Here is a 14,455-nt window from a genome sequence, read left to right as displayed (position 1 = left end):
ATGTGAACATTTAGTTTCCGGTAATTTTGGTTTCAAGTGAGTTGCTGAATATGTTGCCATTTGTTATGTGCAGGTATGCATAGCAATCTGTGTTTTTGTAATTTGCTTCAAATAACCATTCAGCGTTTGTACAGCAATGTTTCTACATATTATTCCATTTAAACGTAGTGAATCGTTCTTTTCGCACTTCTAATTGCCTGCAATGCCATGACAAAGGCGCGTTATTTCACAGTTTATTTCTCCGCTCAGTGCAAACAGCGCCTAACCAAGCGCATGATACAGACCCTAGTTTTCCATAATGCATTGTGGCACCGCCACAGTGGTGTAGCGTTTATGGCACCCGACTGCTGACCCGAAGGTCGCGGGATCGATGGAGGCGAAAATGTTTAAGGCCGGTGTACTTAGATTTAGGTGCACATTAAAGAACCCCAGGTGGTCGAAATTTCCGGAGCCCTCCACTAGGCGTCGCTCACAGTAATATTGTTACGTAAAACGACACGAGGCGTGACTATTTACAAGTGTATTTGCACTGATGTGCACAGCATCGATCAAGATGGAGGACAGCACCCACAGCAGAACGACAGGCCAGTCCTCTTTGTCGTCTTCTGTATGCAGAATGTTTTGCTCTTGATGGGTTAGCTACGTAGCATAACCCCCGGCGGTAAAAGCGCCGTCTCGGTGCACTTTAAACATGTTCTTCAGAAGGAGGGCGGTATTGTTTGAGCCGACTGACGTGCACTACGTCGCTGGGCGTGTTTGCAGGCGGGTTAGTCTCCGAGACGGGAACGATCTCGTAGGTGACATCCGTTACCTGGCGGACGATACGGTATGGACCCATGTAGCGGGATAACAACTTCTCGGACAGGCCAACACGACGAACTGGGCACCACAGGAGAACGAGGGAACCAGGCGAGAAATGAACGTCGACATGCCTGCTCTCGTAGAGGGTCTTCTGGGTTGCTTGTGAAGCCGACAGCCTAGAGCGGGCGATCTGACGCGCGTAATCTGCACGAGCGATAGCATCCCGTGCGTATTCGCTCGGCGGAGATGTAGTAGCCGGAAGTAGGGTGTCCAGTGGTAACGTCGGATCACGGCCATAGAGCATATAAAAAGGTGTGTAACCGGCGGTATCATGACGCGATGAATTGTAAGCGAAGGTCACGTGAGGCAGCGCCAGGTCCCAGTCATGGTGGTCAGATGAGACATACATGGAGAGCATGTCCGTGAGAGTGGGATTTAGGCGCTCGGTGAGGCCATTTGTTTGGGGATGGTAGGAAGTAGTCAACTTGTGCTGCGTTGAGGATGAGCGTAAAAGATCGTCAATTACTCGTGACAAAAATGCGCGGCCACGATCGGTGAGCAGTTGACGAGGAGCGCCATGGTGTAGAATGACGTCGTGGAGCAAAAAGTCGGCAACGTCAGTAGCAGTGCCGGTGGGGAGCGCTTGAGTGATGGCGTACCTGGTCGCATGGTCTATAGCAACGGCGACCCACTTGTTGCCAGAGTTGGACTCAGGAAAAGGGCCGAGAAGGTCTACACCAACACGGAAGAAAGGTTCGGTAGGGATGGAGATCGGGTGGAGGAGTCCAGCAGGGGGTGCGGCAGGTCGTTTCCGACGTTGGCATTTATCTCAGGAGGCCACGTAACGTCGAACGGACCGGGCGAGACCGCGCCAAAAGAAGCGGCGCCGGACACGGTCGTACGTGCGAGATATGCCCAGGTGGCCGGCAGTGGGCTCGTCGTGAAGCTCATGCAGGGCCGTTGAACGCAGATGTTTAGGCACGACGAGAAGTAACTCAGGGCCATCGGGCAGAACGCTACGACGGTACAGCGTGCCATTCAAGAGGACGAACATGCGGAGTGACGCGTCGTTAGGGGCAGATTCGAGACGGCCAATGAGTGATCGCAAGGAAGCATCGCGACGTTGTTCGTCACCAATCTGAAGAAACTGAGACATGGACATGACGCTGGCGCTAGGCTCGATGACCGATCCGTCTGGCTGTTCAACAGGGTAACGGGACAAGCAATCGGCGTCCAGATGGAGGCGTCCAGACTTGTAGGCAACTGAGTAGGAGACGCAGCGCCCACCGACCTGAAGCGTCTGAAGACGCAGCGCCCACCGACCAAGTCGTCCAGTAGGGTCCTTCAGTGAAGAAAGCCAACAGAGCGCGTGATGATCTGTCACGACACGGAATGGGCGGCCATACAAGTAAGGGCGGAATTTTGAAACCGCCCAGACAAGGGCAAGGCATTCTCGTTCTGTTATAGAGTAGTTGCGTTCAGGCTTCGAGAGGAGCCGACTTGCGTACGCAATAACACGATCAGTGCCCCGCTGCGTTTGGGCCAATACTGCGCCGATGCCGTGACCACTAGCGTCTGTGCGCACTTCTGTAGGAGCATCGGGGTCAAAATGTGCAAGAATAGGTGGTGTCGTTAGAGCGGTGATTAGCTGAGAAAAGGCGTCAGCTTGGAGAGGACCCCAACAAAACGGGACGTCTTGTTTGAGAAGGTCAGTGAGTGGGCGTGCGAGTGCCGCGAAGTTTTTCACGAAACGGCGAAAGTACGAGCACAGGCCCACGAAACTGCGAACATCATGGACAGAGCGAGGAACGGGGAAGTTCGTTACAGCGCGGACTTTGGCTGGGTCTGGTCGTACACCGGAAGCGTCAACGAGGTGGCCCAACACAGTAATTTGACGAAGACCGAAGTGGCACTTCGAGGAATTGAGCTGGAGGCCAGCTTGTCGGAATATTGATAGAATGGTCGAAAGGCGTTCAAGGTGTGTTGCGAAGGTGGGTGAGAAGATGATCACGTCGTCCAAGTAACACAAGCACATCGACCATTTAAATCCTTGAAGCAGCGTGTCCATCATTCTCTCGAAGGTTGCTGGAGCGTTGCAAAGACCGAAGGGCATGACCCTGAATTGGTAAAGGCCGTCAGGGGTAACGAATGCGGTCTTCTCACGATCCATGTCGTCTACAGCAATTTGCCAGTAACCAGATCGGAGGTCGAGAGATGAAAAGAAGGTGGCGCCATGGAGACAGTCGAGTGCGTCGTCGATACGTGGAAGAGGATACACGTCTTTCTTGGTAATTTTGTTGAGGTGCCGATAATCAATGCAGAAACGCCAGGAGCCGTCTTTCTTCTTTACTAATACCACGGGGGAGGCCCAAGGGCTAGACGATGGCTCGATGATATCTTTCGCTAGCATTTTGGCCACTTCTTTTTGAATCACTGCTCGCTCTGATGCAGACACGCGGTAAGGCCGACGGTAGATGGGTGCAGAGTCACCGGTGTTAATTCGGTAAGTGACAATCTTAGTCTGGCCCAAGGGACGATCATGGATGTCGAAAATGTCACTATAGGAGGCCAAGACCTGAGAGAGAGCGTCGGCCTGATCAGGAGAAAGGTCTGATCCAATCATGTTTCGAAAAATGGCGGCGTCAGAACCGGGCAACCGTGAGACTTCAGCTTGGTCCGGAGCAGTTACGGCGACAACGTTGATGTCATCGTCGGTTATAGCTGTGAGTTGGGCGAGCGACATCTGGTAGGGGCAACACTTGGGGGATGAGGCCGAAATTGAGGAGCGGAAGGAAGACGGAGTTATCCACTATGGTGGCGATGGTATGCGGCACAGTAATATTGCGCGTAAGTCGTGCGTCTGTTATAGGTGTAACGATGTAGTCGCCGTCGGGAACTGGAGGGGTCGATGACAAACAGACGTACGTACGTCACTGCTCGAGTTGGCAGGCGAACAAAAGTGGTTGGGCTCAAGCGGCTGACGGGCTTTTCACAGTTATCGGCGAGAAGAGGAAAATCGAGGCTGAGTGTACCAGAAGAACAGTCAATTAAGGCCGAGTGTGCCGAAAGGAAATCAAGGCCAAGTATGAGGTCATGAGGGCAACGAGCTAGAACGGCGAAAAGGACGACGGTGTGACGACCGGCAATGCTGACACGAGCAGTGCACATTCCGATTACTTCTACAGTACCGCCATCGGCAACACGTATTGCCTGTGTCGTGGACGGCGTCATAATCTTCTGCAAACGGCGGCGTAGAGGGGCGCTCATAATAGACAGGTGCGCGCCTGTGTCAACGAGGGCGGTCACAGGAACATTGTCGACTTTTACTTCAAGCAGGCTGTGGTGTGTGGGCAGCGTCAGTAGAGGATTTGTAGGCGGTCGACGGTATTGCAGCTTCACCTCCATAAGCTGCAATATCTAGTTTTCCTGCTGCGAGCGTCCAGAGAAGGTCGGCGAGGGAAAGCGTCGAGGCTGCGGAGAGCGGGATTGGCGACGTCGCGGCGACGGCGAGCGGGAGTAGCGGCGAACGGGCGAAGTAGTGTCATTGGTGAGAGGTTCGTGAGAGGACGAGTAGAAAATTGGAGGGTGCAGCGGCTGAACGTGTAGAAGTGGTAGGGCGCATGTAGGTAGGGTAGGTCTGGCGTGGTGGGTTTGACCAGCGGCGACGGCAATAGCGAGAAACGTGCCCTGGCTGGTGACAGGAAAAGCAGATAGGTTGGTCATCGGGTGTTCGCCATTCCGTAGGGTTGCGGAAGGGCACTGTAGGAGAGGATCGGTGAGCGTTGCCTGGGGAGTAATGCGGTACTACAGGGCGAGTCAGGGGACATGCTGAAGGAAGGCCGAGGTTTGCAAACTCCTGCCTGACCACAGCTTGAATGAAGGCCACCGATGGCTGTGAAGGGTCAGTGGTGTGTGCTGTAAAAACGGGTGGTTGAATGGGAGCAGGACAGGCAGCTTCAATCTCCCGACGAACAATGCGTGTGACATTGTCATAGGTGGGCGGCTGGGGACCGGCTTCACAAGATCAAGATGAGGTTGCGGCCGTGTTGGGAAGCCGCGTAAATCTCTGAGTTATATGGCGGCTCTTGGCTTGTTCAAACCGTCGGCACTCTTTGATGATTGAGTCGACGGTGGCAACGTTGGTATAAACAAGCAGGTTGAAGGCATCGTCTGCGATACCTTTCAGCACATGCGATACCTTCTCCGACTCAGGCATGTGCTCATCAACCTGGCGACAAAGGGCGATGACGTCGTGAATGTACGCGACGTACGATTCCGTAGAGGTCTGTGCTCGAGTTGCCAGTTGATTCCGCGCAGCCATCTGCCGTCCAGCGGTGTTGCCAAAAAGGTCGCGGATCTTCTCTTTGAAGGATTCCCAGCTCGTAATGTCAGATTCGTGCGTCTCGAACCACACCCGCGGTGGGCCATCAAGGTAGAACAGTACAGCAATGTAATGTAAATGCGCTGAATGAAGCACAGACGAGAAACGTAACAGGGGACAGGACAAGTGTTGCGTTTCTCGTCTGTGCTTCATTCAGCGCATTTACATTGCTATGCCGTACCAACTAGCCCAAATTGAAGCTTTGTAGAACAGTACGTTGGCGAGCATAAGGGTCGGGTCCCACCTATAGCTGGCGCTGATGCGTTCATACAGGTTGATCCATTTGTCAATGTCAACGCCATCCTGTCCGGAGAATACGCCAGGATCACGAGCAGGAGGTAGGACTACGTAGTCGAAGCCACGGGAGGGGCAGGCGGTGACGACGATGTTCCGTCAACTTGTGACATGTTCGGACCCGCGATGATACGGCCGTTGCGGAGCTTCGTGATGGGTACAGGGAACAACCAGCGCCTCCACCACAAAGATGTTACGTAAAACGACACGAGGCGTGACTATTACAAGTGTATTTGCACTGATGTGCACAGCAGTCGATCAAGATGGAGGACAGCACCCACAGCAGACCGGCAGGCCAGTCCTCTTTGTCGTCTTCTGTATGCAGAATGTTTTGCTCTTGATGGGTTAGCTACGTAGCAATATCGTGGTTTTGGGACGTTAAAGCTCAGATATTATCATTATAATGCATTGTATTGTCTATGCTTATGCTTTTGGATGTAGCAATCAACTTTCTTTTTTAGCATCTCGATATAGAAAGAAAGTTCTATCCGCGAATGCCAAACTAAGTTGACAAAACAAAGAAAAGTCCCATGGACGTCTCGCATCTTGAAAGCCACGTTTACATCAAAGATACACAAAAGCCGGCGCCGTATAGGAAATTCACACCATTTATTGCACAGTGATTGAACGTCACGATACATAACTTCCATATAAAAATATTATGAAAGCTTCTCGAACATGATAGAATGAATGCATTGACAATGCAACGAAACGCACTCCCGGTCATCTTGCGAAATAATGCACGTGCCGAAAAAATGAACACTTTGCTGAAGTAAAAGAATTACGTATAAAACGCATTTTCACGAGGACTTGTTGCTATATTGAAATGTGGACAAACTATTATATACAAGAAGAAGTTAGTCATATGTTCAGTTTATGTTGTCTGAAACATGCTCCTGCACGCGCCTAATGGACTGAATAAGATTTTGGCTCTTCAAACTTGACAAGCTACGAACAAATCACATTGGATAACGACAGCTGAATAACGGTAATGGATAGCATGAGTGGCGCTCTGACACACATGGATGATTTCGGTTGAAGCGTACAGGAATGCTATGAGTCAATACAAATACACATAAGCGCCTGTGAGAGCTGTTTAAAAAAAAAGATAGTCTGCAACGTTGCTGCAAGCCCTATAGCAGTGTACTATCGCAGTGTACTATCGCAGTGTATTACTGCAGTGTACTATCGCAGTGTACTATCGCAGTGTATTATCGCAGTGTACTATCGCAGTGTACTAGTTTCGCTCTCACGAGGTCATGCCTGAAAGTTGCAGCTCAAGGACGTTTTTAATCAAGAAAGCACAGTCCTTTCGTGAACATGAATAGACAACACAAGTGAGTTTCTGAAACAGAGTTCCCCGATAAATTGTTGTATAAAAGCATCAGTGTGCAACGTAAATTTACGAGAAATGGCGCAACAAGCTGTAATGATGATGAAGTGGAAAAAGATGTCGTGAACGTGTGATATGATCAGAAATACTTTACAACAACATTCAAATTGTGACCGATTGATTTTTTTTATGTTAGACGTACTTGACCTCCTTCGCGAATGCCTCCTCCTTCGATGCGCTAACTAGCTTTTGGTGAGCGACTACTGAGGATTATTGAGGTGAGTTACTAAAAGCAGCCTCATAACAGCGAGCTGAATGGTACGCATAAATGGACCGATAAAACCTACGCATAAGTGGACGGATACACACTTCAGTTTAGAGATATGTAGTTCAGTTTACACGTTTGACGCCTCTGAACGTGATTAAAATTTATAAGAACGAAACGGATGACTGCACCGAACAATACACAACATTCCTCAATTTCCGAGTGCCGCAGACATCACAGTACATCAACATATACACACACGGAAATGTAAAAGAACAACCACAATCACGTGTACAAAAGAATGAGACCCCATCGATAAACGTTGCAAGAGACCGAAGTTTCGAAAAAGCCTTCCCGTGACATATGGCGTCAGATAAGCACAATCTCATCTCATGTTGTGATCCAGCAAACTAGCCAGACTCACGGAACACCTCGAGTTAGGCAATTGACATTCGGCCCGTGTAACGTGCGCAACACGCACCACGTACGCGAGTCCGGAGTCGTCGTAAAACACGTTTCGTCCGATGTGAAACAACGTTGCAGCCGAAATATCAGCACAAGCTTCCTTAGAAGCCTTGCGAACAGGCTCCTTGATTCACGATGAGCTTGTACAGGCCGAAGTACTGCGCAGAGCTGTTCGCTGGAACTGAGAAGGAGAAGCCAACCTGCGAAGGAATAAACACGGCAAATGTGTAAGCTGGGGAATGAATTTTTCTTCGCGTCAACTGTGAACGTAACATTTGGTCGATGGTAGTGCATGAAAGGGCTTAAACAACTACGAGGAATGCATTAAAACCCTCTAGATACACCTCCAATAGAGGAAATTGGTCTTATCTGTGCGTGAAAGAGAAACCTCTTTCCGCCGAATAAACGAAGCCAGAGTCTCAATACAAAAGATAATTTCATTCATGCAAACTATTTACTATTATTTTCATATCTCTGAATTCCTGATACGCTAGGAAGAAATACCGAAAAGCCTCAAAGCGCGATGACGTTGGTATATAATGTCGTTCTGGGAAGTGGCTTCGGTTTCACTTCCCAGAAGGCACGCGTCATGACGCATAATGTGGTCACGCGAATGAAGATGGTGACCGTTTACGCATTCGCTCTGGCTCCTTTGTGAAAACGTAATATGCACTTCAAACACACGGCCACTTCTTCATTTCGCTTCCATCAAGATGCGGCCACTATGACCCGGGAAACGAACCCACATCCTCCTGCTTAGCAGCGCAACGCTGCCAAACCAACGAGGCTGGTAAGGCGAAAAGTGTCGCATCAGCACTGCTTTAAGGGACCATGTTGTACCCACCTGAACGGGTATGCGGAAGTCCAGAGAGAAGGAGTACATCTGGTAACCCGTGTAGTCTCCGCCGAGTTCGGCGTCGATCTGGAAAAGGTTTAGCACTGGTGACGTCAGGAGCAGTCGCAGCGAGCCGTCTGCCTTGTCGCCCGCCATGCTGGGTCCCTTGGCGTACTCGATGTTGATGCAGAACGGAGACTGCGGACTCTTGATGATGCGTTTGAACGTGAGCTCGACCCGCTTACCGCCCTCGACCACAGTCTCCAGGAAGTTGGCTGCAAAGGCAGACGATTGGTGCGTTAAAACCTCGTACCCTGATAAGTGCAGCCTATCAAGAGGCATGCAAATCTCGGCATGTTTCCATTTAGAATGTCGTATTGAGAAGTCATCGCGGATAAAGGCGACGAAGGCGACGAAAAGCATTGAAGACAACGCACTTGCATCGGCGGTTATAGACCAATAGTGATATCATGGCTGTGGTCGCAACCTCGTGGCGACAATGCTTGTAATTAGTATACTAAAGAGGTCATTTACAAACTCAGCTCAAAAATATTTTTGTGTGGCGCCTCTTTAATTTCATCGATTGATTGCACAGAACATACGCTATTTACGGATCTTCTGAATCACGGCACTTTTGCCGGAAATAAGGTTCTGAAATGACGCTCATCGCATAGCGAACGGAGGCGCGGTAAAAGAGACCCTATAATGATGCAGACGTCTCCACACAAATATACTAACATCACATACGTCGCGTACCATCCGGTACATATACAATGGGCTGCTCCAAGGACTCTCGACATTCACTCGTTTGGTGCTTGCCGTGCGGCTGGATCCGGTCGGTAAAAGATTTTATGCGCACTCTTTGAAAGCCGGTATTTTGCTCTGCGCAGGTTTGTCCAGTACAATGCGGGATCGGCCGTCCTCTGTCGCTACTTCAGGAGCATCGCTAAAATTTACGCAATAAAATATCCCTGCTATGTCTGCTTGTCTGTCCTTCAGCGTTATGTATCACCTGGTCAGCTGCCAGCAAAACTGTTTTAGGCTATATGAGCTTAAGCTAAGAACACAGTGTTAGCTATGACGAATACTGTTCAGAATTATGTAAAGGGACTTATTACCCTCGATGAAGTGCAAACGTTTTGAGACGGTGCTTTACCCCGTAACAGCTGACGAATGTATCTGCAATTAGACACACAAACACATTAAAAAAAATCCACCAAAGAACCTACCACCAAACAACGGCTTGGTGTTGAAAGCGTCCGAGGGATCGGAGACAGTCTCGCACGATTCGGACGTCTCGTTGTTGAAAAGACACGCCCAGAGGAGGCCCTTCTTGTTTACGGAGGGCTTTGGACCTTCAGGAGTCGTCGGCTCTGGGAAGAAAAAGGGAATGCAAGATGCACGTTACCTCATACGAAAATTTTATCGTGCGCATACACTCAAAGAAGAAAAATAGAAAAATAAGAGAGTCCTCTGACTCTTTTCTGCGAGTGCTATTTCCAAGTATATGACTCCCTTTAAAGAGACCACGTTACTCTTTTTAAGAATAATTGTACTCTCTTAGGATAGTCGTTGGACATAAAAGAGTGTTAATGTGTCTCTTCATTGATTTTTGTACAGCCTCGAATATACACGCTCATTTAAAGATTACGAAAACGTTCGCAGTCGGCCTCAAAAATTACGAGAAACAGCCTCTACGATAAATAATAACTTTCACCCTGATAAATCGCGTGGTCTTTAATGGACCAGTCGCAAGCACTATTACAGCTTTAAACTTTTCAATTCGAAACTAAGTGCCCAAAATTTGCAGAAATTCAGTTTTCTTCGCAAACCTTGGTTCTCATGCAAGCGTTTATAGCCAAAAGCAATGCCCATATCATAGTTAGGGTACCTGTGCAATGGTTCTCTAATGCGTATATTATGAAACATTTTTGGCATTTTTACCAGAGTTCTGGCCTTTCGCACAGACAACGTAAGCGGCTCCTTCTAGTGTTAGCAAGTTACAAATTGTAACCGCGAGTGCAATCAGTCTGTCGGCAGCCGCAGCTGCAGCTTTTCGCATTAGTGCATGTGCCACACTTCATCTCACATCACGACGGATAAGAGCCGTGTGTGTTGAGCGCCGTGAACGACTATACGTGAACCCAGCATGTGCTGGCTGGCCGACAAACAACACGCATGAATGGCGGTGCTGTGACGTTTGTATTAAGCTAATGTTCTGTCAGAGGAGGATAGATGATGTTTATATAGAGATGTTGAGATTAGGAGACGCTAACAGTTGATTTACCCAATGAAGCAAGAAAGAATGGCGGAGGAGATGCCCAGTTGGCTACCATGTACATGGCAAGGGGAAAGGGGGGTACGAACAAATTGGAGGAGGCCCTAACGCTTGACTTAGTGTATGTGCTTTATAGTGGCACTTGCACATCCCGGAGGAAGCGTCACGTGCCCTAGTCACGAAGCGAGATACATTGGCCCTAGTGTATTCCTTGGGTTAACATAGTGTTTCGTCGCGCTGCCGAAGCGCATCTCAGAGGCCATGTAGAAAGGAGCGCGTGGTTAAGATCTCTGCTCCGCCAGGCGCCGCAACGGTCCTAGCTTCTGACAAAGATAAGCACCTGCTCCTTCGCTGAACTCATTCAGTTAATTTTAAATAATTATCGTGACAGTTAATTGGATCTTATATTAGGTAAATTGGTGTTCCAATATCACATGTATCAACCATAACTCATAACTCGAACCAGAACGATCAATTTCGGAGGATGAGGAATAAACTTCATTGAGAGAGAGAGAGAGCTCTTTATTGAAAAACAGAGAATTCTGCCGGCGTACCTAAAGGCGCCTACATGCTACTCTGTGTAGGGGAGGGGAGTGAGGACAGAAAGGCCCTAGGAGGAGCCAGCAATGCAAGGCTTCCCACGTAAGGACGTCGAGGTTTTGCATCAATTTCGGGCCAGTTGTATTTTTCTTACAAGAATTTTTCTGATTATTTGGCAAACCAGAAGTAAAAGGTCTACCGGAAGCGCTTGGATGCGGAACAAGAGTGTCCCTCAGCGCTCGTGCCGCTAATAAACAAAGAGAACGAAACCCAAGAACAGTGTGGAGGCATCGCAATGTCATTGCGACAGTGTTAATGCCCGATTGAAACAGGGAAGCACTATCCAACGTACAGTCGCAACGTTTCACCCAGTGCTTTGATTCCTCAGGAAACGCAGCAACGCCATTAGAGAGACTCACGCCGCAGGCCGGGTAAGCCAGTTCCCAAGAATGTTGCTTTCTGTGGGCGATCATTTAGCTGGTTTAGAGCTCCCGAGGGCGCTGCTCTTCTATGGCCTGGATGAGTACACTTGCAGCAAAGTCTTGCTACAACACAAGCGCCTTGCGCACGCAAGAGTGCCCCCATGCGCTTGCGCGCCCTCTAAAACTCTTACTCGCTCCCTCGTTTCTTTAGATGTGAACGCATAGAATGCCGATACCATATGCGATTGCTTAACATTTCAGGTGTTTTCTTTTTAAGGGCGACGGGCTTCTGCGTGCGCCGCTGACTTGTGTTGCAGTCCCGCACGCGTCAGTAAATTCATTGCGTGCTTTCCTCTTCCCCGCTCTCTCTCTCTCTCTCATGTTTTATTCCCCTTCCCCAATTCCCTGTGTAGGGTAGCCAACCGGAAGCTTTTTCTGGTTAACCTCCCCGCCTGCCTTTCCGTTTCCTTCCTACTTTCCGGTGTTTGTAAGCAGGCTTACAAGCTCACCGTGAACACAAGATGCAAACAGAATACGCAATAAAAACTCACTGCACAGTCCCTTGAAGCGCGTGTCGACGTTCTGTTCTTCACAAGAACTTCCGCAGCAGGTTCCCTCGGGGCAGTTGGAGCACGCGTCGCCCTCTTCGTACATCTCGCCGCCCACAATGTTTCCTCTGCAGAAAACACCCAAGGTGAGAAAGTGTAAAAGAAACTTGAAACAATCGATTGCTCAGTATCAAAGTAAGGCCAAAATGACGTACAAACAATGCATACTGAGTTATCTCAACTTCTGTTACGCCACCAATTAGGATCCTAACTGTCTTTCCATTTTGTTATCAGTACCTTCAATTTTCTTTTTACGGAACTATATAAATTTGGAATCAAGCACATTTTCCTTTTATAAGACTTTGGTGTCGAACTAACGCTACTGAACATGAAGGAGTACAAAGTGTACAGGATAATAAATACGCAAGTAAGACATTTATTGATATTCACTGCATTAGTGTAAGTGTGATGGAGTGTTGTTCTCATTAGGACACTACAAATAATGTTTGTGGGGGGTCTTTAGGAAGCCGCTATTGCCACCTTCATTAAAAATACATCCATATACATTTGTTATAAAACTCTCGCAGCAAACATGCGTGCATGCCCTGTCGGATTGTCCCCGTGCATGCAGAATACAAATAAGCTTGTTTGTGATACTTTGGGCACTCGTTTTATATTTCTAAGTATAAGCTGTGTTCCTTGTAGCGCAACGACAAACATTGTTTTTGCCAAATAGCGTTCATGACTATAAGAACGTGGCCGGTAAGGTAATCATTGCGAGCAAAGTGATATCAAAGCTTGGCTGCGAGAGCAGTCTGCTGTTACCGTAACAGTGTGTCATGCAGATGAGCAGATTAACGCTTCCGCTAACGCCAACTACGAGTGGAGCGGACGTGTATGCACGTAGGCGTGCGCAAAGGCGGGGGGGAGGGGGGGTGCAGGGGGGCAGCCCCCCCCCCTAGTCACCTAAGAAGAGAGGGGCGCAAAGTCTGCCTCATACATTGACTTAATAGGGAGGGGGGGGGGCGCCGCGATGAACCTTCGCCCCCCCCCCCTGAAGGGGAACCCTGCGCACGCCTATGTGTATGCGAACGAAGATCGAAGAAGAGCAAAGGGATTTTCTCATTGCCGATTGCCTTCCTGTGTTCTCTTATGCTGCAAAGCCGCACATGTCTTAGCGGCCGAAATGCGTAGAGCGTCATAACAACTGCACGTCAACGTAACCGCATTGAATGCCCCGCTTACGCCTTCACCGCGCTGCAGCAGTCGAAGGAGGATTAAGGCTGACCGTTAATTGACCTATCCCTTGTTTACAAACAAGGCTTCCGTGAGGAAGCGTATGGCGGACGGATAATACGCTTATGTTCGTGTTAAGTGTTATTGATTTAGTTCTTGCTGAGTTTAGCCATGACCTAATTAGCAACGCCGCAGATAGTGGCGAAAATGTGTCGACTGCTGCTATAAAATACGTGCTGAGAAGACGTTATCATTGTAGCACACACCGGGTTCTCCTCTTAAGTGGGTTTATATTGTGGGCACGGTGTGAAGCAGACATTCATAAAGATGATAAGTAAAGGTAGAAAGAGTAAAAGGAACACGCAAGGTTCGACATAGTTCGAATGGGAATACTGCGCTGGGCAGCACGATCATCCGTACAAACAAACAAACAAACAAACAAACAAACAAACAAACAAACAAACAAACAAACAAACAAACAAACAAACAAACAAACAAACAAACAAACAAACCAACAAACAAACAAACAAACAAACAAACAAACAAACAAACAAATATTGCGAGCTCTACATCCACTGACCCTGGCCCGTAGTCGCAGGTGTAGAGAAGGTCGTAGGTGAACGGCGGCTCGGTGGACGGATAGCGCGTGTAGCCGCAGCCAATCTTCCACGTGGTCGCCCACACCATCTGCGAGAGTGCATGTAGAAATGGTGGTGGCAAGGCACTAGAACGATCAAGTGCATAGACATTATTACGATCGATTGATGTGCAGGAGCTTAAAGCTATACTGGTGCTCCGAATTAAATTTGAGCTCGCGAGACTCTTTAACACGACACAAAGTCTAAGTCCCAAAACTGACCGTAAGTCGAACCAGTAACGTTGTGATCAGCAGCTAGGTGACTCAGCTTATGAGTCACAGGTGAGGCTTAAAATAAAAACGCGTGCAAATGAGCTGAAGGAAGAAACAAACAAACAAGAAAGTAGAAGTAGAAGACAATTTTATACTAGTTCGCCGAAAAGTTGGGACCCGAGGAGGCAATAACGAAAAGGAACTTTA

At 48.7% G+C, this 14,455-nt stretch overlaps 2 protein-coding genes across 5 annotated transcripts in view; one reads left to right on the top strand and one right to left on the bottom strand.

Annotated features, from left to right (window-relative positions):
• Positions 1-14,455, top strand: part of LOC119393983 (ubiquitin-conjugating enzyme E2 Z) — a gene marked incomplete in the record, with an annotated part of 162,269 nt that overhangs the window by 27,774 nt on the left and 120,040 nt on the right.
• Positions 6,810-14,455, bottom strand: part of LOC119393978 (CRISP/Allergen/PR-1) — a 329,781-nt gene continuing 322,135 nt past the window's right edge. For 2 of the 4 annotated variants that reach the window (XM_049415575.1, XM_037661192.2), the window contains exons 5-9: positions 13,979-14,085; positions 12,166-12,290; positions 9,604-9,747; positions 8,384-8,649; positions 6,810-7,739 (exon numbers count right to left, since the gene is read on the bottom strand). In XM_049415575.1, coding sequence (XP_049271532.1) covers positions 7,641-7,739; positions 8,384-8,649; positions 9,604-9,747; positions 12,166-12,290; positions 13,979-14,085 — 741 coding nt within the window. In that variant the 3' untranslated portion in view covers positions 6,810-7,640. The remainder of the gene's footprint in view (positions 7,740-8,383; positions 8,650-9,603; positions 9,748-12,165; positions 12,291-13,978; positions 14,086-14,455) is intronic. The other 2 variants (XM_037661191.2, XM_049415574.1) reach the window with 2 other exon arrangements.

Source organism: Rhipicephalus sanguineus, chromosome 5 (genome assembly GCF_013339695.2).
Source record: "Rhipicephalus sanguineus isolate Rsan-2018 chromosome 5, BIME_Rsan_1.4, whole genome shotgun sequence".
In the NCBI taxonomy this organism is placed as follows: domain Eukaryota; kingdom Metazoa; phylum Arthropoda; class Arachnida; order Ixodida; family Ixodidae; genus Rhipicephalus; species Rhipicephalus sanguineus.
This window is presented reverse-complemented; position numbering and strand designations above follow the sequence as displayed.